General features: G+C 36.1%; 2 protein-coding genes and 1 pseudogene across 4 annotated transcripts; 1 reads left to right on the top strand and 2 right to left on the bottom strand.

Annotated features, from left to right (window-relative positions):
* Positions 1-637: 637 nt before the first annotated feature.
* On the bottom strand, positions 638-24,731 carry LOC126970225 (sperm-associated antigen 6-like). Of its 3 annotated transcripts, none has more exons than XM_050815990.1 (14): positions 24,518-24,731; positions 22,820-22,924; positions 17,562-17,719; positions 16,348-16,394; positions 15,699-15,783; positions 15,163-15,297; positions 14,944-15,057; positions 14,257-14,430; positions 13,457-13,615; positions 9,682-9,834; positions 8,584-8,742; positions 2,247-2,392; positions 1,081-1,141; positions 638-1,010 (listed from the first exon to the last, which is right to left on the bottom strand). In XM_050815990.1, exons 1-14 carry the CDS (start codon positions 24,594-24,596, stop codon positions 939-941), a joined length of 1,647 nt encoding a protein of 548 aa, XP_050671947.1. In that variant the 5' UTR covers positions 24,597-24,731; the 3' UTR covers positions 638-938. The 3 variants fall into 3 exon arrangements, with proteins under 3 accessions (XP_050671947.1, XP_050671948.1, XP_050671949.1); XM_050815991.1 differs by lacking the exon at positions 24,518-24,731 and adding an exon at positions 23,452-23,591; XM_050815992.1 differs by lacking the exon at positions 22,820-22,924 and having other exon boundaries at positions 24,518-24,728.
* LOC126970226 (uncharacterized) lies at positions 5,483-7,626 on the bottom strand (annotated as a pseudogene).
* LOC126970227 (DNA-directed RNA polymerase III subunit RPC7) lies at positions 7,760-8,776 on the top strand. The gene has a single exon (XM_050815993.1). It carries the CDS (start codon positions 7,894-7,896, stop codon positions 8,551-8,553), a length of 660 nt encoding a protein of 219 aa, XP_050671950.1. The 5' UTR covers positions 7,760-7,893; the 3' UTR covers positions 8,554-8,776.
* Positions 24,732-26,398: the final 1,667 nt, after the last annotated feature.

Genomic DNA, 26,398 nt, shown 5'->3' with positions numbered 1-26,398 from the left:
AAATGGGTGACTACAAGTACTGTGAGAAGAGTCACTGCATCTTCTGTGGACTTACCCGTTCTAAATCGGTGAAAACTGACATTATATATTATCGCCATATTTAAATCATTGCCAATATCCTCTTGATATATTGATTACTACATCAAAAAAAATTCAAACAGAAAAAATAGTATTCTAGAACAACTCCTTTGATTTCTCAGGCAGAAGATTAAGAACCCTTACATTTTTTTGTGAGGTTGGCATTGTGGTACACCCACCTTAAACTAAAACTGGAACTTACAACTTTGCGACGCCTTCATTAATAAGAGCCTTACTTTTTGCTTCTCACCAAGTACTTCGGTGTAACTCTTAGTGCATTTGTTGTAGAATTAAACTTATTATATAATATTCTTTCAGTCTCATTTCTAGAATAATATTCTTTTTCTCGAATTAAAGGTGATATGTACGAGTAAGGGGTAAATAGACACGAAGGAAGAGATGAATAGATACGAGAAGTTATTTGAAGGGGGCTTTGACACAATATGTTTTTAACGTTATCTATTAAGAAATTTGTTCATCATATCAGTTAAGTACTTATACGTATTTAAAAATAATTATAAGTTCAAATTAACTACATACTTTAAGAAAACCACAAAAATAGTTGGCACCTAGTTATTTATAACACAGTTTTAATAATATTTATATTATTATTTTATTAAAAAAAAATGATTTCGACAGCCCTTGCGTTTTTCCTCATAAATATATTCCTTGTAGGTAGGTATGTATATTTTGAACGCAGTATCCAGGTACGCCGAAAGAGGCAACGCTGCAATATTTCAATTTCTTTACACAGATCCGTACTCTCACCTTCATAAACGTACCCTACCCTACAAAACATTAATAAAAATAGTAGTAGTAAATTAATTTTATTTTTATCAAAATAATTAGAAGAAAAATCTTCAATTGGCATTTTCTATAGTTACTTCACTTTGACAGTCGCTAGGGACTCTATCTGTAAATAATTCAGGTATCTGAAAAAAGATTAACCATTAAAATATTTCTTAGTTTCTTTTTTAATATTAGAGAAAAAAATAAACTTACTTGAGGGGTGTAAGCCTCAACCCTGTCTAACAGTGAATCGGAGTATCCAGGAGAATAATATCTACAAAATAAATACTGTGTTTATCATGTGCGGATAACATTGACGTACAATGAACAATTTGACTCAGAATCACGCTCAAAACTTGTCTGAAGCAAAAGTCTGTCTACGACTAATAATAATATAATATATGCCTTATAGACATTAGGCAGAGTTTTCATTCAGTTGTGTTTCGACCGCGCTTTAAATACAACGCTACGCAATGACAATTCAGTGAAAATCTGTCCAAATAACATATCTATCTTAGAAAAGATGAAGTGTCGTATTTCAGGTAGGCGCACCTGTAAACTAACAAAATTGTGTAACAAACTTTTTTTTATCACAATAAGGGACGACACGAGTAGTCTAAAGTTCAGCTGATAGTACTTAATACGCCCTGCCCATTCTAATGCAGTGCCGCTCAGAATTCCTGAAAACCTCAAAAATTCTTAGCGACACTACAATCAGACCAAAACACAATAATGCTTACTGTTTCACGGCAGAAATAGGCGCTGTTTTGGTACCTATAATCTAGCCAGCATCCTGTGCAAAGTAGCCTGCCACTAGTCTTGGCGTTTATAATAATTTTGCTAAATAATAATTACATTTCAATTGTTAAATAGTTAACGTGTATACAACGCCCCTCGGACGTATTTTAATAGGCGATTGGGGGTCTAGGTGTTTAATGTTCGACAACCACTAAGAACCATTTATAATAACAACCTTTCAAAGCTTTAATTTTATATTTTTGTTTGTTACCATATAAATTACGTATTTGCAACAAAATAAGTAGAATAACCACTGAATTATTTGTAACTCGGATCAATAGCTGTTTGACATACCTTTTTAATACTTAAAATGAATTTTGAATCCTTATTTTTATAAGGTATTGAATATCTATATTTGTTGATTTGTATAGATATTGAGTGTACTGAGAACCTATATTTTTCATTTGCAAACGAGTGGTTGGTGAAAGTAATTTAAAGTCTGCCTACTGTCTGCATAACGGCCAATAAATACACAGTTACTAACTAAATTATAATAAATAATATTTTTCAAGAATAATTATCATAGATTCTAGAGATGGACATTGTTTTAAAAATAACCTTCCTTTTATATAAATACCTACCTTACTATTTCTTCTGGGAAACAACTATTAATAATATATATGTATTCTTTTAATGACGTGCCCGGAACTGTATCGATTTCTTGTACTCTTTTTAGTGCGCCTGTAGTAACAAATAGTCTTCTGGCTCTTGCATCATTTGGTAGAATCTGAAAGAATTTAACGATTTCGTATACATGACTACATTAAACTACTATACACTGGAAAACAAAAAAATAGCGATTCGAGAAAACTACATTTTATATGGAACTACGTAATGGTAGATAACGAGTAAAGTATGCAACTACAATGTTAAAATATAATTTCTCTACATTTTATTTAGAAGTTGCAGCCAAGTTAAACTAATACGTAAAAATCCAAACACCGTTCACCCATCCCTCTCACAAAACTGCAAACACCTGTATCGTCTGCCATCCATCCGCAAATATATTGCAATCGGGGTTGACTTCGAGAAGAGCGGAGAGAGATCTCAATGGGTATAGCGAGCCACAGTACTCATGAAAAGCATGTGCCTGCGGCTCGAACATCCGGTGCAATGATTTTACAGTAGTAACTCGAAAGAGTACCCTATTTTATCGTGGAATACTGTATGTATTCCCGTATGAAATGAAAGTTTGAAAAAGTACCTCAGAAATGCATTTTGTTTCTTTTCGAGGAGGGCATAAGAACTTTCAAGGGTGATTCCACACACACAGCGATTTCTAGCTTGCTGCGCACTAAATGTGAATTCCTAGATTTCCTCAAAACAATGCCAAAGGCAGTGTTCTGCGGCAATATCATGAAAGGTGAGCTTTGATTGAACGTGACGCCCAGTAGTCTACACTTATTCAACGGTCTGAAGTTTTGTCTCAAAAGTCATTGTTTGACATTTCTAATTTCTAAACCTACTCTAATTCATTTACGTTGCGAACGAAAATTTGAATATGACAACTGTTTGTTCGGAATATTGCCTTCAAAATGACGAAACTAAAGATGTTATCTTTTCATTTTTGTTGCAAATTTGCTTGAAATGTTTTTAATGGAGGCTGCTCTACGTGAAGAACGTAAAAGGAACCGGAGCCGCTTGCGCAATCAATACAATATAATCGAAATACCCAACTTTGTGTAGGTGACTGAAATAAATTATAGCCTGCTGTGTTTTACGTAAGTTATGCATGAGGGGGACTTTCGACCGAAAGTCAGGATATAGCATTTGGACTTATTAAATGCCATACGGTTCCTCAAACTCCACTAGATCAGAGCTGTCATTTTGGAGCGATATGCAATCTGCATTAGATTAAATCTCTGGAGAGTTTTAGCTAATCAGCATAATGCAGGCATTGTGAATTCTCAAGCACTTCATGAAGATTATTTATTTTCATTAGGAGAAAAAGAAGAGAACCCAGTATTGATCCCTGACTAACGCCAGACCGCATGTGTCGCTGCACTCGAAAAAACCAAGATGAGCATATAGTTGACGCACCATCTGTGCGTACATAAAATGGAAATCGACATCATAAAATTTAATAATTGATTTATCAGGTCTTCATTTTATGTCCTGTATTCTGAAGACATAAGAATGAGAAAAAGACTCAGACAGAAAAAGAGAGCAAAGGCAGCAGTTTCACCAGAAGCAATAGATGAATATTTTAGAGTTTGAAACGTTCAAGCCATTCCGCCTTCTAATCGTTTAGAAGTTACTAGAATTAAATCAACCTCAGCGCGCAAAACAAAAAGAGTTACGGTTAAAAAGGTACCCTGAAAAGATCTTAAACCACATCTCTTATGATAGCATTTGCGGCTCACGGCATTCTTTTACATCCATAATATATTGTGTATAAAGTGCAAAATATTTATGATACGTGAAATCAAAATTTACCTAAATTACTACTCATACATAAATGACTTTCTTTGATATCAGAAATTGGGAATGGAACCACCGCCCTCAGGTTATTAAATAATAAGTTTTATTGTTCTACCATAGTTTTTAAGAGAAAAAAAAAGGAAACCCGTTGCGTTTCTTGCGCCCGTTCTTCTCAGGTCTAAGGCACACTCTTTCGAATGGGTGGTAGTTTTTGACTTTTAATAAGTGATATCCTATTTTTTCTAAAAATATTTGAATATACCCGAAAGAAAAATATGCTGATTCAACTCTTGAACTTAGATTTCAATGAAAATACTATAAAAATGCGGAGTGAAGAAATCAGATTTAAATAATGTTATTAGACAAAATTTAGTTAGAGTTAACCAAAAATGATCGATAAAAATTACAAAAAGTAAAAATTCCTGTTAATAAAAAAAATATAAAATTAATAAATACCTATATAAAGCTTTCATGGGTTTTGATTCGGATTAAATAATATTTCTATGCTTTCATAGAATTACAGAGGATTGAAGTTTAGTTTTAGTTAAACTATGGAACGTGTCGGATTCGCCTCAGTCTACGGTCTTCATGGTCACCGATCTCAAGAGTTAGGGTTAAATTTTAATGACTTTGAGTAACTTGCCTTATCTAGAGTTAGTTTAGGATAAATCAGGTTATTTGTTATCGAATAGTTTTGTCCCTATTGACTGAGTGGGTAGATAACCTTATTTAAGGTATCTACACAATAGCTACTAGCTACCCACCAACGTACTAACTACCTATACCATAGTCGAGTATTAAGCCGCGTTTCTACTAGGCAACATTTGGCGCGCGTCATGTTGCACAACATGTTGAAAGTCAGCGCGCAACTTTTGTTGAACAACGTTGTCTGTCTACGCATCGTCAGTCGTCGACAACATGTCGACAGAGGAACTAGTGTTGATTTCAGCGGCAGTGGTTATAATTTTATCAAAAAATGCATCAAAAATAAAAAAACCACGTTGGTGGGTTAGAAAATACCTACAAAATAAAGAAAATGTATTCAATGATCACCGTGTGGTTGATGGATCTTTTACGAATTTTACCCGAATGAGTAAAATAGACTTCGAGATACTGTTACAAAAAATTGAACCCATAATATCGAAGCAAGATACAAAATTTCGAAATGCAACTAGTGCTACTCTCAGATTGGCTGTTACACTTCGATATTTGGCAACCAGAGATTCCTATACTTCACTGTCCTACACCTTCAAAATATCAAGACAATTAATCAGTAAAATTGTACCAGAAGTTTGCAGAGCACTGATTCACAGTTTAAAAGATTATGTAAGGGTAAGTGTAAAATAAAAGATTAGACAGGTCAAATATTAATCTTTATTCAAATAATCAACTTCTGTTAATGATTTAGAAACCCTTAATTGTGGATTAATCCTGTAAATCTGATATGATATTACGTAATTCAAAATTAACGTCTTCATCATTAATTTCAACACTGTCCTGGTTTGTGGTGCCATCATTACTTGTTGATGTGCCGGGTGTGTTTTGCCGTCCTGTACTATAGCCATACGTATTATACTCCTGTCGATACTTTCCAATACGAGCATCAGTCAATATATTATTTATAAATTGTTTGGCTATTAGAGTAGAATATTCGTCCTTTATATTTCGAAGTTCGGATGCCACATACTTCCCATAAACATAAAATTCATCTGTCATTTCATCTTTCTCCTCCAATTTTTTTTTTACATTCTTCATTACTTCATAAGCTTCATCAATTTTTTCGTCGTGACTAGGCTTTTTTGCTACTTTTTTCTCAGTTTGCGGAATTGTTTCGGTCACGGTATCGGTTTGATCAGCTCGCGCTTCTTCATCTTGGTGTTGCGTTGAGCTATGGTCTTCCACCTAAAAAAATAATTATTTATTTAACTCATGTATGAAACATTTCAGATTCCATCAAATGAAGAGGAATGGAAGGATGTCGCAAGAAAATTTAACATGTTGTAGAATTTTCCCCACTGTGTCGGTGCTATAGATGGGAAACATGTGCTTATTATAGCGCCACCAAATTCTGGCAGTGAATATTATAATTACAAGGAACAGTTTAGTATAGTCCTTTTAGCTATTGTTGATGCACAATATAATTTTCTTAATGCAAATGTCGGTGCTAAAGGTAAATCATCTGACGCAGGACTATTTCGTGAAACAGCATACTATAAGAAAATGACTGACAAGGCACTATCGTTGCCACCAGTGGAAACTTTAGAACCAACTAATGTGCAATTACCCTATGTACTCGTTGGAGATAGTGCATTCGCGTTGTCTGAAAATTTAATGAGACCTTACCCTGGAACGTACGAAAAAGGTAACATAAAACGAATTTTTAACTACAGACTCTCGCGAGCACGAAGAATAGTAGAAAATGTTTTTGGTGTGATGTCTGTTGTTTTTCATATATTTCAGAGCCCAATTGAACTTAAATTTGATAATGCTGAGCTTGTTACTACGACTTGTGTATATTTGCATAATTTTTTGAGTCGAAATAAGCGTTCCAGAGCCTTGTATACTCCACCAGGAACTTATGACAGAGAAGATTCTGAATTTAATGTAATGAACGGTTCTTGGCGTAATGAAGTAACAGGAAATAATCTAAATCCTTTAGAAGATGTCAATGAAAATTTAGACACGTATCTGGTACCATCCATCATAAGAGATAGTTTTTCTAACTATTTCATTAGCGAACAAGGGAGGGTGTCTTGGTAAAATGAACGTTCTTAAATAAAACAAATATGTAGGGTTAGATGAATGAATATCTAGATGGAGTGTTCGGCTGCAATCGCAACGTAAAAAACATTTCCTCAGCCAACAAGTGGCACATCAATTTTTTAGCGTTTTGGCGCTTGAACTGTCTATCTAGACATTAATAATCTAATAAGGGTTACAAGTTAGTATTTAATAATAATAAAAAACTTACATGATTCTCAATTGTGTCGTTATTTCCAGTTGTTGTTTCACCTTTTCTCAAAAACAGCAAAGGTTCATATGCAAACCATTTACTGCTAAAAAGATCTTCACTGCCACTTCCTATTTTTTTTTGAAGATTTAAATTTCTTCCTCTCGCGAGTGAATTGCGATCGAAGAGAATGTATCTTGCTTTCAATCTCTTTCGCAGACACATTTAGTGTTTTCGCTATTGAATCCCATGCATCAATTTTTTTTATTTTTTTTTATAGTCTCTGTGAGCAGTATCCCATAAACATTCATAGTTTTGGTACAGTTCGATTAATTTGAGCACTCGTTCGTTACACCACACTACAGACATTGTTGTGTGTTGGTATTATTACGTCACGTCTCCACTCGACAACAATTTATGCTCAACTACCAATACTCTAAACAAACTAAGAGCCGCGCGTCATGTTGCGCGCCAGCTGGCAACATCGCGCGCTGTTGTGCAACGTTGCTGAACATGTTGAGCGTCACATGACGCGCGCCAAATGCTGCCTAGTGGAAACGCGGCTTTATTGTTTCGGATTATACGCAGGCCAATATCAAATCAGTTGTAACAACGCTGTTAGTGTTATTTGATAACTATGTATAGTCGGCTATGCCTATACTATTAATCTTAATATAGAATAAATCGTCTATGAAAAATTGAGGTTGACAGATGACAAGACAATAGACACAAATACTTTGTTTACATGCACTTAGACGTTTTTTATTGAATTATATTAATAACACTAAAATAAGCTATTTATACTTGAACTTGTTCTATTTTTTCTTTCTAATTGAACCATAACTAAACATAAAGGCATGGCAGGTAGAGGCAGAGGACGAGGAAGTACTGTCTCCCTAACACATGAACAACTTCAAGCCCTAGGAATTACGCGAGGTGAAAACACAACTCAAGTCCTTGCTCCGCCGCCGTTGTTTCCCAAACTAGAAAATAAACCTTTGCCATTAAACTGTGATGCAGCTATTGATTATATGTTGATCGTAAAAGACCAATTTTTAGAATATCTACACGAGTCCCCTGCTTATGTAAAGGCCTATAAAAAAACTGACGGCATTGAACGGTACTCTGACAAGTATAAACTTCTTGCTCTGGATGATAAAGGTAGGCGTTTACTTGATTGTGTTTGGAACAATATGCCGCCAGAACTGAGACCACAGGCCGGTTCTGTTAGGTCAACCCTACGGAAACGTAGATTAGATGATCCAAAAGATATAGAAAAGCGATTGAAACTATTAGAGAAGAAGGAGAGCCAAGAAGACACTATGGAAGTAGTTGATACAAATACTAGCACAGCTCAGATTCCTAAGAATGAGGATGACATTGATGAGGACCTTGAAGATGAAGAGGAACAAGAGGATGAGATTGATGATGGAACAGATTATGCTAACAATTACTTTGATAATGGTGAATCATATGAAGATGAGGATGACAATTTGGATGATGGTCCTGTCTACTAAAGTGATATTTGGGTGTCACCTGTATATTACCTTTGCATACTGTGCCAATACATACTTCAAGATACAGGCTGGTGCTGCATGGAGTAAGGGTTCTAAAGCTGGTCTATGTAAGCAACACTGCAGACCTTGTTTTAAAGCACATGATGTTCGAGCTTTCACCTCTCCTGATGATTTTGGACTTGTATATAACTGTTTGAGATTAAACACAAGTTTTACAAGAATACTCTTATAATAATTTTCTTTTGCCATATTAGAGAATGTTAATAGAGATAAATATGTGATATTTACTTGATCAACTAGCACAGATATATATATATACTAGCTGACACTACAGATGTTGTTCTGTAGATAATAAAAAAAATACTGTTTTATAGGAATTTGCCAATAATATTTCAAAACATCAAGAATTATTTTGTAAAAAATGCTCCCTGTTTTTATAATAAAATTGTTTCACAGTAGAACTGTCAAGCCATGTGTCATTATATTGTCTCATAGAAAAATATGCCCATACAAAACAAATATTTAAAAATAAAAATAAACATGGGTCCCAAATCGAAATAAAAAATTTCGATCCCATCCTTTCTCACAAGTTGGACTAAACTGCACTCCATGAAGTAATCCCCATTTAAATCTGTTCATTAGTTTAGCAGTTCACTGGAAACAAACATCAGGACACTGTATTTATATACAAATATTAAGATGTAAGTTTATGATTTACAGCAAACTTATGTAGGTATGTAGTTTTTCAAACCATTGTGCAATTTGCTAATATAAGATAATAACACCTCAACAGCTGAATTTTGCAATGGTGATTCACTTTGTAGTCTTCTTCTTCTATATATTATATATCCGATACATGAGTGACTTTTAATGACTTTGAGCAGAGAGAGATATGAACAAATTGAGAGATGGATTATAACATCTGCCCTCTATCAAGAGTGTATGGACTGAGACAAAGAATATATTATAGAGTTTGATGGATTCAAATTCATAAAATAATATAACAAGTCATATAAAGACAAAGTCATGGTACAACGGACGTAGATTGTGATAGAATTGTGATTCCCTGTGAGGAAATGGCAACATTATATTATCCATTGGGAGAAATTATCTTAATTTTAACTTTACCTGCAGCAATCTCGGAAAAACATTTGCAACAGCTACTGCCAGACTGTGCTGCGGTGAGTGCTTTGAAATATGGCCTAGGGTCCACGCTGCAGCACAAATATCTGCTTCTTCTGCATTGGTCATGTAGAGTATTTCTGATAACATGACCACTGCCTGTCATTAAATAAACAAATTTGTTATTTTAAAATGATAACCCTCACTTCTGGAATTAATTACACAAATTAATTTTGAAAACAAAATTTATGAACGATGTGGTACTCGAACCCACGAAATCTCACGTTCCTGCGAGCGCTTAACCACTGAACCAACCGTTCGAGTTATTGTATGTCTTGTTCAACTCTCAGGTTGTGGCTTCATCTACAGGATCTACTTTACAATTGATAACTCAACCCCAATATCTGTACATTAGGAAACTTACTAAAGAAGTAACTCCTTTCAAATCTAATACTTTGTTGTTTGAAATAAAGTACCACATAGAATTAAGTCAGTTAAAAGTTTGATATTCATTCCAGACACATGGCATAATTAGGTTTTAGTGTAATGGTGATAAGCTATGCCATTGCACATTTTGTGCTATGTACAATGTACCACTCTGATCATAATATTGCCTCTTGACAGCAGTCACTCGGATTTTATTTTATGGACTATGACAAATGAGTGTATAAACACTGTGTGGGAAATCATCACCACCCTTCAAACTCTTGCAACACCGGAGGAACAGGGAAACATCGTCATTAATATTATAGTTGTTTATCTTTACTTTAATTTTTCAATGCCTTTAATAAAATTAAGTTTGCATTATTTCATCATTTGTTAAAATCACACCGAGGTTCACTATAGTTTATAAATAACATTAGGTATATACAACGTGAATCAAAAAGGGTATACTATGCTTTGAACCCAACATTCCTTAGGTCATCTCTAATCAGTGAAGTCAGAAATGAATTAGCGTTATATTTAAAGTCCACAGTTTTCGCAAAAACTATGCATCCCGCAACCCTTATCAGCTGTTTTTCTGAACTCTCTTTGACCTAAAACAGATGAATAACGTAGATGTGACATAATATCAGATAATAGTAAAATGCCTACTGCTCATTGCACCTGTGAGGGAAATTATAATCTCATTTTGCCATGAAGACGAAGTTATTTTGTATGTGCATTTTCTTTAGCTGACATTGAAAATCATTCTAAATTTGTATTTACTTTAATTACCAATAAAGGTAGGTAATTCTAATCCAATTATGTAACTCAGTAATGCATATTTTTAGGTTAAAAAGTTCGGCCTATCGGCATTTTTACTCTTTAAACTGTGTGAATGTGAATATCATAATTCAAATATTTACTGCTCTGTGATTGGAGAATGTTTGTGTTTGTAAAATCAAAGGGATTGCCGATTGTAAAGGAACCTACACACCGGACTATTTTTAATTCAAGATATTTTTGTTGTGTTGGAAATTAAATGAGTTCTCATTTTTGATAAGTTATTACCTAAGCACTTTAATGTAGGATTATTTGAATGATTGATGTCTCAAGGTGACGAGCGCAATTGTTTTTCTTAACTCTTGATCGGCACTGCTTTGTAATGGGCAAGGCGTATCAATTAGCATTCGCTGAATGTCCAGCTCGTCTTGTACCTTCTTAACACAAAAAAAATGTATTATTCAATAAAGATAATTCTAATAGGCTCCTATTAAGAAATTGTTCTTCACGGATAACTTTAGTCAAAATGGATGTCTGACCATTGTCGTATTAATTATAGATAGGTAGGTATTTCATTCCCGGGCCGGGCATTTGCAAAGCATTGGGGTTTTAGTTAGAAATTTCTGAGTAGCAGACCAGAGTTTAGAAATGTGGAGGCTTGCCCCTATTATGTGGGTAAATATTAACCTTGTCCAATTTAACTCCCAGAAGACTCAAGTTTGCGCGTATACCACTAATAAAACCCCATTTGTCGTATCACCGCTCTTTGACAACACTTCCTTTACATCCTCGCCTAGTAACGGAATACTGGGTCTCGAAATCTTGAGTGATTGTCATTTCGAGGCCATCTGGAGAGCAAAGCCAAATAGGCTGTCATATCTGGTCTGGCGCACCCCAGTAAGCGCGATCCATTTGACCGCGCGCAACGCAGAGCAGCTCGAATTGTCGGGGACCCAGTGCTCTGTGAACGGCTGGATCACTTGGCGTTGCGTAGAGATATCGCCTCATTGTGTGTCTTCTACCGCATTTATCATGGGGAGTGTTCCGAATAGCTGTTTCACCTGATTCCTGCCGCCGAATTCGGTCCTCCACAGTGCGGTTTTCAAGGAGCTTTCTTATGAATGAACTTCCTTGTGCGGTGTTTCCGGGATGATACGACATGGGTACCTTCAATAAAAGCCCATACACCTTCCTTAAAGGCTGGCAACACTCCTGTGATTCCTCTGGTGTTACAAGAGAATGTAAGCGGCGGTGATCACTTAACACCAGGTGACCCGTACGTTCGTTTGTCTTCCCTTTCCATAAAAAATACAAGCCGCGTGTTATTTCGGCGAGTGTGCATACCCCTTAATCATAATACCAAATTCAATGGACATTTTATTTAATAATTTTTATACTTTAGTTATGTTCCGACATTCATGTTTGTTAAATCGTCGCGTTGGACTTTTGGATTGCAGTATTTTCGTATGATAATCATGGCAGATTATGGGAACAATGAATATTACGACATGATATTGTGTGTTGGTGCGGTGACAAATAACAATCTGGTCGCAGCTCGTGAATTGTACCACCGTCGGTACCGGAATAGGAGGCTTCCCTCATACGCCTGTTTCCGAAGATTGGTGCATGATTGAACCCTTCCCTTGTTGCTGCAAAACTACGTGCCTACGTACCTCCTTATAACTGTATCATGTGTGATGTACCTGGGCTGTTTTGAATGTACTAGTGATGAAATAACTAGGTATCTACTTAGGTACCTAACTACCTAAAATATAATCAACATGACGTGATGTGGTGTTTTCTGTGTATTTATTGTGAAACTCAAGGAGTGTTAAAAAGCTGCGCAGCAAGATTGGTATGTACTATTATTATCGAATACCTAATGTTTAAGTCCGTAGGTAGGTTACCTAATTTTGTTTACAAACAACGGCTCCGCCCATATTAAATGGCGGTCTCTTTAAAAGTTAGGGTTGTCAGAGAAAATAAATTGAAAAATAATATTTTTATTTTGTAGGGGCTTTTTTTATTCTTATTTATTTTATTTATTCAAATTTAAACATCACAATACTATTGCATATGACTTATATAACGTAGCATTGAAGGGATGTTATAACCTTTTTGATTCACGTTGTATAGTAAGTAGGTAATAAAAATCAGCTACCATAATATGTTCGGAAAAAGTTCTCTACTTTTTCGTGAGTAGAACATACAAGAAACTCAACCATCATCCATCTTTTCAATCAAATAGAGTATTTTACAATGGCGGTAATATACAAAACAAATAAGTTTGTAAGATGCTTCTTCCAATATATGAATCATGTTTAAGTATAAATATTTCATGAAAAATATATAATTATCGTAAGTATATTGGATGCATCAACCTTTAGAGCTTAAATTTATTGTTTGTGTTTGGATGCTTCGTGAAGATGAAAGTCGTGATTACTGTCATAATTAGTATTCGCTTCCAACAACTACAATATAAGATTCTACTGAACATAATATTACAAATATATAAGAAGCCCCTCGTGTGAATTCGCTGTCTTAATATTGTGAATGAGCAAAATTTACGTCTTACTTTTGCCTCAATAACGGCCATGGCAAGTTGATCATTTTGACCTGCTATGTAGCCAAGGGCCAAGCAAGCAGGAACACGAGTGCCATCCGCAGACGTCTCCTCGCAGAGCAGATCTACCAACGGGCCGCACCCGCCGGTGTTTACGACTAGTTGAGCTAGCTTTGCCATAAAATGATTAGTCAAAATTAATAAGCTATCAATTATTTAAATTTGGAGAGAAGCTTGCGTTGGCCGCGTAGTGCCTACCTAGGCACAACCGGGTGGAAAGGAAGTATGTGTGCGTATAAAGGCTACATAAGCGTAGGTAGACGCAATCCTCCTGACACCAATACCTGCCGTCCTATATACCTACCTACAGCGTGTCGCTACAATAGCAACATTAAATGAACACACGAATAGAACAACTTAGCCTAAACAATTAAAAAAAGTCTTGAAATTTAAGTAAACAATTGAAATTTTCAAACAATCAAAATATATTTTCTTCAAAAAAGCAAATTTTAATTACCCTAGCGTGGGTGCCACTCACCTACGAGTTCGGAACGGCAACAATTAGGTGTCAATACCTACGATAGCTCGCGGCAACTAGATTACTTACAGGTTGTTCCGAAATGATATCATGGAAATTGATTTATTTGGATAGTTTATTGATCTACGTTCATACGTTCCACTAGGTAGATACCATTTTGATACTAGGCCTCCTCCATACTCAACAATAATTTAATAAAGTGTCTACTTGTTTGATCGATTGGACAATATATTAATTAAACAACAAGGCTAAGAATATCAATGTTAAATCATACATCCACTGAATGTTTGACAATGTCCCGTATCAAACAGGCGGCTGCTCGTCGGACGGGCGCCGAGTCGTGGCCCGTGTGCAGCAGGGCTGGGGGCAGAGCCCCGCCCGCGACCGTCGCTTCAGCCAGCTCGGGCTGAGCACTGGCCACTGCGCCCAAGGCGCACAGTGTGCTTCGCTGCGGGAATAAACATTTACCTAAATTAAACTGTTCAATTTTAAAGCATTAATGTTAAGGGTAGACCAAAAAATAACATTTTTCCTGTCATCAAGAGTCGAAAAACAAAAACCCTCGGTATATTTGCGCGAATTTTATTACCGTTTTGATAGAAAATCGCGGTATTTTGTTATTTGAAGTTAAATTGATTGATTTAAACTTGCACAGAGTTTTCTAGGAAACATTTTCACGTTATTTTATATTATCACAAAATTAAAAAATGTTATAAGGCGCTTACGTAAATATTGTTTTTGTATACAAATGACCAGGTACCAGACTTATGACCAGGTACATACTCCAGGTACCAGACTTAACAGTTCTTGGGAATCCGTCCCTATTCCGCAACCAGGACCTGCATGTGATGCGTACTCTGCAAAAAACGTACTAACTGACGGAAAACCGAGCAGGCGGCTCAAACCACCCACCTCTTTTACTACTATCAAAGGCATTATGCAAAATACAACTAACACTTACCTTCAACTTGGGATCTTGATTTTCTAGGCCTCGCACTAGATGGGGAATGGCACCAGCGTCTACCACGGCCTCAGGCTTATGTTGCGCCAGGTCTACAAGTGCCCCGGCAGCAATCTTGAACCACAGACTTCAATACATTCTATAATTCTAAACATCTATAATAATTTTCCATAACTAAAAATATTAAATGTAAGTATATAATATTATTTTGTGCCCAACCTGCTTCAAGCTCATTTCTGGCTCTTGAAATGCTAACACGAGCAAAGGAAGCGTCCCTGCGTCCACAACCAATCCAGCTAAATGCTCACTGTGCTTTCCGATATATCCCAACGCCCATGCAGCATTCTCTTTTACCTATTGACAGATACAATATCAGGTACTCAGGGCATCTTGACTAATAATATAAAGTGGTAATTCTTGTTTGTGGGTGTAGGTATACCTACTTCGATTTTTTTTAAGCTATGCTTACAATCAACTTGATCTCATTTTAAACTATGACCAATAGCGAAGAAATAATGAAAAATCTCAGGATTGCCTTGTTCAACTCAATCATTTGTTTTTATAATATAAAATTACTACTGATAATATTATCTGCTAGAAGCTCGTCAAACAATATATTATCGATATTTGCTAATAACAAAATTTAAGCAATTTTTCCAAGAGTACGATAGCGGGAATTCTCACTTAGTTTTTTTATGAAAGTTTAAGTTCAAAAGCTATGTTACTCTTTGTTACTTGATATAAACTCGTCCTACCTGCGTATCAAAATCTTCCAAGCACGATACAATATGTTCTAAAGCACCCAAGCGAACGATAGCGGAAGCCAATTCTTCGTTGTGCCTAATTGAATACATTAATAGTTAGCACTGAATGAATAATTGCTGATAACCGACTAGGTACTAACTTGCTTGTCAACACTACTGTAATAACATTCCACCAGTAATCAATTTCCATCAGCTGAACGTCATGCTCGTCTGGTTCTTTTTCATAAAAAAAATTCATAACTTTATTTAAAGTTGTATTGTTAATTATCACCCTTACGCTTGCTCTTTCTGGGGTTAACCGAAACTGTTTATCAGTGGGCTTTGTCTCAGGTGGGCACTTAAGATTACCAGAGCCACTGGAACTATATATTTGCGACAAGTACTTGGCCGATTTCTAGCTGGGTAAAGTAGAGCTTAATAATTACCAAAACATTGAATTCATCTAACTACAATAAATATTCAAACATAGAAAAATCTCTTAAACTTCAGGTATAATATAAGTATAGTCATAAAAAAAAAAACATATACGGTACATACCAAATACACATTATCCAATGCATCTATTATAACCTCCCGTGTTGATCCATGAACAGCGGGTTCACAATTTAAATTAATTAACTAAGAATCAATAAGTACTCACTTGGCAACTGCTCGCAAAAGATACAGGGCGGATCGTTTGTAGTACACCTGAGTAATAAAATTAAATAGCTTTTTAGGCCATTAAAGTCGGTCTTGTTCACTTAAAGGCGTTAGTTAAGAATTCTTACGAAGGTGCAGTTTTTAGGCACGGGGGGAAGCCGCGAGTGATAGGTATATATCTAGAGTGCTTAACTACTACTTTAGACCTACGACAAAAATAAAAAACAAATCATTATAAGTAATTTGAGCATATTTAAGTATTGATTTTGCAAATTAAACGCAGATAGGTTGTCGGCTTCTGTCTGCTACGAACTCGGAATCTCTCATGGCATTCAGTATTCTTGGTCTTTCTTCCAGTATGTTAGCGACTCTTAGATGGTTCAATCGTATCATGGTCAAATAACTTTGGTAAGAGTGAATTCCCTAGAAAATATTCTAATTAGATGCTAGCTCGCTAAAATTTAGACACGCCGCTCTATAAGACCTTGCCATGTCTGAGGCTGTCGAAGGCTGTGGGTTGGAGCAATCTATCAAGTCTAGATAGAGGTAGGATGTATGGGATCGATTGTAGGTACTATAGTGTTTTCTAAACCCTACATGTGTCTAACGGTTAATTTTCATTAAGGCTGTTTAGTATTCTATACAGAATGAGTCTCGCAAAACCCTTGTACATTGAAAATGATAGATATGGATCTATAATTCCAGATATCATCCTTTGAATCTTTTTTGTGTATAAATATAATGCTTGATTCTGTCCATTGGCTTGAGACGATGCCCGTAAATAATATTTCATTAAAAACCTTTGTTATAAGAAAATTGGCATCTTTATCCATATCCCCAAAAAAGAATGAATTCATAAAATTAGAGAAGAGAACTGCCAAATTGAGTTCGTTTGGCAAACAGTTCAGTGTAACTAAAAAAATATTATTTTTAAAAATTTGATTCATTAAACACATGAAGATATTTCAAGTTCATAAACATAATAAAAATAAATAATAACAAGAGAATGTGGGCGGCGGTGATCACTTAACACCAGGTGACCCGTACGCTCGTTTGTCCTCCTATTTCTATTAAAAAAACTTCATTTGTTAAAATATGATCTTCATCCGGTCAGCAGGTCAGCGAAGATCAATCAACTTTGAGTTCACGGCCACTGTTATACTTTTGACTGCCTCCAGTGACCTGTCCCGTTTAAGTATGTTAAACTTTTATTACATTGTACTTATTTAGATTCTCCAACGTCGTAGTGACCATGCCTCCACTGAGCAACTGCTTGGCTACAGCCTCGTCGTGTTCGGCCAGACGCGCGGCTGCTACCACCGCACACTGCCGCACTGTGCTGCAAGCGTCTGACAGTAGCGGTCGTAATAGCTCTGGCGACAAAAAAAAACACAATTTTCAACACAAATACAAGTCGTGAGGTGGTCAAATCGATATTCTATTTGTGTCCAAAGGTCAGTCACCGTTTATTTGAAAATTAATTAAACTCTAATGAATAAATGAAAATTCTTTAATGCACTAAAAATTATGTTACAATTTGTACATATTAAGAGTTATGGTAGCACAATTATTAGGCTACTCATCGATCTCTTCCGGGTAACTTAAGATGCAGAAGATTTTATTTAAAACAACATAAAAATAATAATTTAAAGTTTATATTATCGTTCGAGCTCATGCGAATCACTCAAATAAACAAAACTACTCTGAGTTTTTGGGTTACTCAAATATGAAACTAATTGCAAAATTATTAAGATGTTTAAGTTTATAAAGTTGCTCGTAAGTAAGATTTAGATTTAGCTAGCACATAATTATAGGTGTACATACACATACATTCACGATTACAGAATAGAAGAGATTGAGCTAGAAAATTTTTTATTGGTGGGAATGGGTAAAAAATTAGGTAACGAAGTCTACGCTAAGAAGATTCGACCAAGCAATACGAGATATAAAGAATGAACTTCCAATAACGATTGCCTGTGTCTTGTATGGATTTAAGCGAGGTTAAAACATCTCACACCATTTAGTGATATCGTTTAAGCCTACAAGTAGCCTAGTAAACCAATTTTCAAAAGATTCGTATATCTGTAGATCATCAAATTCAAATTCAAATATTGTTATTCAAAATAGGATGTAAAATCACTTATTGAAAGTCAAAAACTACCACCCATTCCAAAATGAATGCCTCAGACCTGAGAAGAATGGGCGCAACAAACTCAGCGGGCTTTTTTTTTCATCGGATAAATATGTTTACAAAGTAATATTGTACAATTAAACTTATATAATAGCCTGAGGGCGGTCACTCCATTCCCAATCTGTGGTATCATTAAGAAAGACATGTACGTTATAGTAACCTTTACCACACAAACGTTTTTTAACAATTCTTTTGAATGACGTAATACTTTTGTTTTGAACATTTTCTGGGATCTTGTTGTAAAAGCATATACATCGCCCTACAAAAGACTAACTCGACTTAGCCTAGTAGTAGGCATCATAAGTTTGTGTCTGTTCCTTGTGTTAAAATTATGGTTATGACAGTTTCTGGCAAATTCACTTGTGTGCTTATGAACATACTTTACATTATCAAGAATATATTGAGAAGCAACAGTCAAGATGCTAATTTCTTTGAATTTTGCTCCCAATGATTCTTTAGGACCTAGACCTCTTCTGCAGCACAAATATTGTAAGTATTAATATCGGCAGCGTTGCCCCATAGCAATATACCATAGGACATAATTCTATGGAAATAACTGAAGTATACTAGTCGCGCCGTATCTATGTCAGTTAATTGTCTAATCTTTTTAATCGCGTATGCTGCAGAACTAAGTCTGTTCGCCAATCCTTCAATATGGGGGCCCCATTGTAATTTGGAATCTAGAGTTATGCCAAGAAATATAACAGATTCCACCGGTTCTATCACCTCTCCGTTTAACAAAACATTTGCAATTACATTTTTGACATTTGGTACGGTAAGTTTAATGTATTTAGTTTTCTTGCTATTTAACAATAGGTTTTTAGCGCTAAATCAGTACACGATGTCAGATAGAATATCGTTCACTTCGTCATACATAGCTTGATTTCTTTTCACTTTGAAAATCAGTGAAGTGTCGTCCGCAAACAATACTAGCTTATGTTTTTTCTCTACATACAAATGGTAAGGGGTAGAAAGTTTTGAAGATATAGAATAAATGAAAATAACAAAAAGGAGATGCACACCTAGAGGCACGCCAAATGTGATGTTGCACCAAGTAGAGTATTTGTATATAGTATTTTTAAATGGTCAGAGGGTGCGAAGAATCTCCGGGTCAACCATAAAGATCGCAACTTGGAATGTCCGCAGCTTGTACGAAGACGGTAAACTGGAAAATGTTATAATGGAAATGAATAGGTTAGAGCTTGATATCCTTGGAATAAGTGAATTAAGATGGAATGGGAATGGTATAGTAACTTCAGAAAATGCTACAGTCTACTATTCGGGTAGCAATGATAATAAACATCATAGAAATGGTGTTGCAGTAATTATAAAAGACGCTCTACGATCTACTGTAAGGAATTTTCTTCCCATTTCGGACCGGGTAATGTTATTACAACTTGAAGCTAAGCCGTTTAACATCAACATAATCCAAGTTTATGCACCTACTGCAGACAAAAGTGACGATATGAATGAGGAATTTTACGATGACATAGAAACAGCCCTCAAAATAACTAAAAAACATGATACAACAATAATTACGGGTGATTTTAACTCCAAAATCGGACAAGGTCCAGTACCCGATGTTTTTGGCACTTTTGGGCTTGGGGTTCGAAACGATCGAGGAGAAAGGTTGGTGCAGTTCTGCCAGGAGCGTGAGTTTGTCATCACTAATACATTCTTTAAGTTACCACCCAGAAGACTTTACACTTGGCGTTCACCAGCCGATAGTCCAGAGAAGATCGTACGTAATCAAATAGATTTCATATTGGTCAGCAGAAGACATAGGAATAGCATAAAATCTGCTAAAACATATCCCGGAGCCGATATTGGATCTGACCACAATCTTATTGTGGCCGTAATAAAGGTTCAGTTAAAGAAAATCCAACAACAACCAAAAATCACCAGAATAGACCTTGACAAATTAAAAAACCCTGAATCCAAAAAACAACTTCATTTAGCCATCAATGACGACATGTGTAGGCTAAAACAAAACAATGCTAATCCTGGTTTCTCGGACATGGAACAATCGTGGCATAGTTTTAAGACGACAATACTTGACACAAGTGAAAAGATCTTGACGTCGACGCCACGAACGAAGAAAAAGAAATGGATTACTGACGAAATATTGGAATTAATGGATAAAAGACGTGAAAATAAAACGAACAAAGAAAAGTATGACACAATAAAACTTTTAATACGGAAAAAAATAAGACAGGCAAAAGAAACATGGTATGGTGATCTTTGTTCTGAGATAGAGAAACTGGATAAGAAGTTTGACTGGTTTAATATGCATAAGAAGATTAAAGAGCTTATATCTCCTAAACATCAAGGACGCAGACAAGTAACTCTTCTCAATAAATATGGCAAGTATGCATCTTCCACCGATGACATGTTAGTAACATGGGAACAATATGTTACTGAGCTGTTTCATGACACTCGATCTGATCCTGTAGATTTCGTTTGTGACCCGGGACCAGCCATTACGATAAGTGAAGTCTATTATGCCATAAGAAATGCAAAAACAAGAAAAGCTTGTGGTCCCGATGACATACCAGTCGAGATTATTAAAGAAATCGAAGAGTGTAATCTAGATTATCTCGTTAACCTCTTTAATGCTATCTACGACTCGGGCACGATTCCTTCTGACTGGCTCAAATCGACATTTATCACCCTACCAAAAATCAATAATCCCAAAAAATGCAGTGATTACCGCACAATTTCACTCATGAGTCACGTTTTGAAGCTCTTTTTAAAAGTACTTCATAGCAGAATTTACTCGAAATGTGAGTCCTTACTATATATACCCAGTTTGGTTTTAGAAGCGGTTTGGGTACAAGAGATGCACTTTTCGGCTATCAGGTGCTGGAACAAAGATGCTGGGATATGAATAGAGATCTATTTGTCTGCTTCATTGACTATGAAAAGGCCTTTGACCGAGTTCAACATGTCAAATTGATGGAAGTGCTCCAGAAAATTGGCTTGGACTTAAAGACTGTCGATTCATCAGAAACTTATATTGGAAACAGCGTGCAAACATTAGGGTCAACGGGAAACTTTCATCATACATCGAGATAGAAAGGGGCGTACGACAAGGCTGTATTTTGTCACCCTTACTTTTTAATTTGTATGCTGAAGTCATATTTTCGGAAGCGCTTGATAACTGCAAAGACGGAATATCAATTAATGCAAAATGTTGAACAATATTAGGTACGCAGACGACACGATATTAATCGCGGACAATCTTGAGGCCCTTCAAAGACTAGTCAACTCCGTAGCTTCTGTCAGTGCTGAGTATGGTATTAACATCAACACCAAAAAGACGAAGTACATGGTAATAAGCCGTACACCTGAGCTTACCACTTCTTTATCCCTCAATGGTCAAAGTCTTGAAAGGGTTGCCAAGTTCAGATATCTAGGCACAATGGTTGACGACTCAGGAGATCACAGCCTCGAAATACGATGCAGAATAGAGCAAGCACGCAACGCCTTTTCAAAAATGAAAAAAGTACTTTGTGACCGGAACCTAAACATCTCTCTTCGTATACGCATAGCGCGGTGCTATGTCTTTTCTGTACTCTTATACGGCGTAGAAGCTTGGACGCTGACAGAAGCTATGACAAAAAAACTGGAAGCGTTCGAGATGTGGGTGTACAGACGTATGCTGAGAATTTCTTGGACAGAGCGCGTACGGAATAGCATCGTGTTACGTACGGAAAGGCTACAGAGATATTTACGTCTATTAAGGAACGAAAGTTAGAATATTTTGGACATGTGATGCGTAATGCCAAGAAATATGAACTCCTTCAACTAATCATGCAAGGGAAAGTGGCAGGCAGGAGGAGGCCTGGCCGCAGAAGGATATCGTGGCTTAAAAACTTGCGCCAATGGTTTGGGAAGAGCACAAGATCTTTATTTAGAGCAGCTGTATCGAAAGTTGAAATTGCCCTAATGATTGCCAACCTTCGCAAGGAGACGGCACGTTAAGAAGAAGAAGAACGTTGTTTAGGTACGCTTCTTTCTACCTATCAGAATTTCAGACAAGATGGACTGTTTTAATGTATTTAACTTAAAAGGTTTTACTTCTTTGTATTTCTTGCGTTAATAAAATTAATTACAATAACAAAATATTGCGTTTTTACAAATAATCACAAAATTTATTCTACCTCTCGTCATTAGTTTTACCTGCTTTTATCACCAGAATTCGATATGATCTTCAACAACTTATAATAATATTTAATTTTCATAACTATTCATAAATTACTTAATCAGTTACAAAAATTACCTAAAACTCCAGCACTCTCAAGGCACTTCACATTTGTCGATCTTGTCGCCAGCTCTGCCATAGTTTGTACAAAAACCAATCTCGCCTTCTGATACGTTTCAAATACTAAAATCGAAGAAATATGACAACGTAAGTATTTTGTAACTTAAATACTTTTATGGTCAGAAGAGCTTAGTCTGCCTAACGCTCTAACGGCTAAATATGCACGATTTATATGTATTTCTGCGATCTATAATTCGACGAACTTATTACGATAAAGGTTAGGTATAAGATATTAATATTAATTGGTGTTATTTCTTGCAGGTACTGCTACACTCTCATGGTAAAAGCATCCGCTTGAAGATTAAAGACGAATCACTGATGTAATTTAACTCGAGCATTTTATGTAATCCTAATAGAATCGGTAATTTTACACATAGGTCTAGATGTTCCAGATAGGTAGGCAGAGATTACAGACCTCAATTTGCTCGGTTATGCCATAGCTTTTGGCTACTTCGATCGAGTAAAGTACGCTCGGAACGGTCTTTCAAAATATCCCCCACATTCGCTTTATAAAATAGTCAATTCTTTTTTCACCTTTATATACATGTCCAAACCACCTCTTCGTGATTTTAAAAATTATTATTACATACCCAGCTGAATATTTCTTGGGCTGCTCATGGCATGACTCATGATTATGCTTTATGCAGTACAAATTATAAATAAGCAGTTTAATAATTCGGTAAAAATAACAATAATATCTGTTTTGACGAAAGGCTTTTGACAATTTCACTATGTTGCTTTTTGACATATATAATATTTTTTACATAATATGATGATTGATTAATAATTGATTATTTTCAGCCAAATTTTTATTTACACTTCGTAAATAAATACTTTTTGAAATAAATTGCGTGTCTTGTTCAGGCTAGTTGTGAAGCCGGCCCGGGTTTTTGTGAATTATAAGTTATGAAATATAAATGTACCTTTTTAACCATTTTAAACATTTCACACAGCGAAGCCTGTTTTTTTTGAATAATTTAACAGTCTTATAAGGAAAAGTGTTAATTCAAAGAAAATATCGATTTTTATTTTTAACAAAAAAGCAGGGTTCGCTATCATGACAGGATCATCCTGTCACCACAAGTAGCGCTCGTCAATGATCATAGCGTATGGACCAGCTATCGCGTTCCACTATCATATTTTAGTTAAGGGAAGACTGGTGCCACGCGATTCGATTTCGCAACAAGAAATGATATGACATCAAAAGAATCTCACCCGGTCGCTGACTGTTGCTAAGACAGAGACGTAGTAAATACGATATTATAATACATTATTAGAAGCATGTTGGTAAAAAAACATATTCAACTGGTCTAGTAAAAGGTCCCGAAATGGGGACGGATTTCTCTAGTCGTGACCCTTTGAAGTAGCTGAAAAGCCGTATCAAGCAGGTTACCTCGAGCAACCAGGTGAATAAGTGTTTCCAGATATTTTCGCCCAGAAAAGGCATATCGACGTCGTCGCACTTCGAGGGGACGAGGTGATACCGGAAAGCCATATACGCATCCCGGTCGCTGGGGTGTCACTGACGTGTTCTTTTTTTTTTGTGACCGTATACCACGCGATTCACAGGTTCCATCAATAGTGCTCTTTATACATTTTTAATATTCTAATTGGTAATTAGAATCATGAAGAAACAAAACGTTTATAATAAGTTACCTATTTTAATATAGTATTGCTGTAGTGCTTGTGGGACCGCGAACGCAGCAGTGCATGCATGAAGGTCATGTGTCGTCATCACCACTTTTACCTTACGTTACTTCAACGCACACATTCACATTCATTGTTAAAATTCACTATTCAGTGGCCACGACACAACTCACGAGTGACGCTCGACTCTCGAGACTCGGAAAGAGACGGGCGACGGCGCTCAGCGCTGCGAGACATACCTTCACACAGATATACAATAACCTGTTGTGTTGAGAGTTGAGAATTTCAGACAATCTAGTTAGTAGTTACTAGTAATCTTAAATCTACTAACTACAAGAGTACGCGCCCTCGAACCGGTCGCACTAAATATAATAAACGACAACAGAATATAATAAGCCAGTGGTAATCTTAAAGGATACGTGTAACTGTAATCATTTTGTGTGTTGTGTTTATTGAAGTGTTCAACATGCCATATATAATGGTGATGGGAAATTTATCAGCCAATCAACTGTCAACTAAAGATGGAGCCACAGTGTACGGGTTAAATAGTGAAGAAAGGGATACCTTAGTCAGGGTGCGTATAATCATAATAAACAAGGCGTATAAAGTTTGTATAAATTTATAATGAAATTAAACAAAAAAAGTCATAAAAATTTAATGGACACCCGCATATAATATTATTCGAATATATATGATATGTTATTTTTTGTAAATTGTTTTTACTTTGGTTGTCATACAAAACGTTCAAAATAGTAGGTAGGTCGGTAGGACAAACGAGCGTACGGGTCACCTGTTGTTATTTAAGTGATCACCGCCGCCCACAATCTCTTGCAACACCAGAGGAATCACAGGAGCGTTGGCGGCCTTTAAGGAAGGTGTACGCGCTTTTTATGGATGTACGCATGTCGTATCGTCCCGGAAACACCGCACAAGGAAGTTCATTCCACAGCTTTCTAGTACGTGGAAACCTCCTTGAAAACCGCACTGTGGAGGACCGCCACACATCCAGATGGTGAGGATGATATCCTAACTTGTGGCGTACGTAATACATACATAGGTACCTAACCCACGTGAAGGATAGTTCAAATTTTGTTTAAATGAAATAATATTGATATATCTTGAGGTTATAAAACAATACATCTAATAAAACAAAATATATAGGCCTAGTTTGGCTATAAATTCCACTACAAATAAAAATACATAAACATTTATGACGTATTGGAATCTCAATAAAACTTATTCTCTATTACTACATTATTATTATTATTACCTTAATTGTTGGGTAGTTCGTGCTTTGTGACCAGGTGCAGTATTAGTGGAAAGGCCAATATACATTTTAAAAATCGTATTGCTAGTATTCATTTCACAACACGATCTAGGACAGTCTCTCTATACACTTTGGCTAAAGTCTATCACAAAATTGAAGCTTTGTGACTCCTTGATAATACCCTGATTGACGCAGGATGATGAACCCCACCACTTGTGAAGCTTCTTTGGAGCTATGAGCGTAGACTGCTTGTAGTGCCCTGTATTGTGTTAATTTTTTTTTATCTGTGAAAGGAAATCCCTTTCTCAGATGAAAAAAAAATTAGAGCGATTGATTTAAAGCAGGTCCTGTATAGCGACAATAAGCACTGAGCATCAGGTCCTCTTTGGTGATATGCGACAAAGTCCAAGCCGGAATCTTACGATAATTTTTTTTTTGTTACGTTATAGTTAGGACTTAGGCGAATTCTCGGCAAATGGCTCACTTGATGGAAAATAAACTATTCTACTAATTCCACAAACTTATGCGGCGTTTCCAGGACGATACGACGCGAGTACCATCAAAAAATCGCTTACTACTTTCTTAAAGACCGGCAACGCTCCTGTGATTCCACTGGTATTGTA

Source organism: Leptidea sinapis, chromosome 20 (genome assembly GCF_905404315.1).
Source record: "Leptidea sinapis chromosome 20, ilLepSina1.1, whole genome shotgun sequence".
Taxonomy (NCBI): Eukaryota; Metazoa; Arthropoda; class Insecta; order Lepidoptera; family Pieridae; genus Leptidea; species Leptidea sinapis.
The sequence above is the reverse complement of the archived record's forward strand: the minus strand, read 5'-3'. Positions and strand labels throughout refer to the sequence as shown.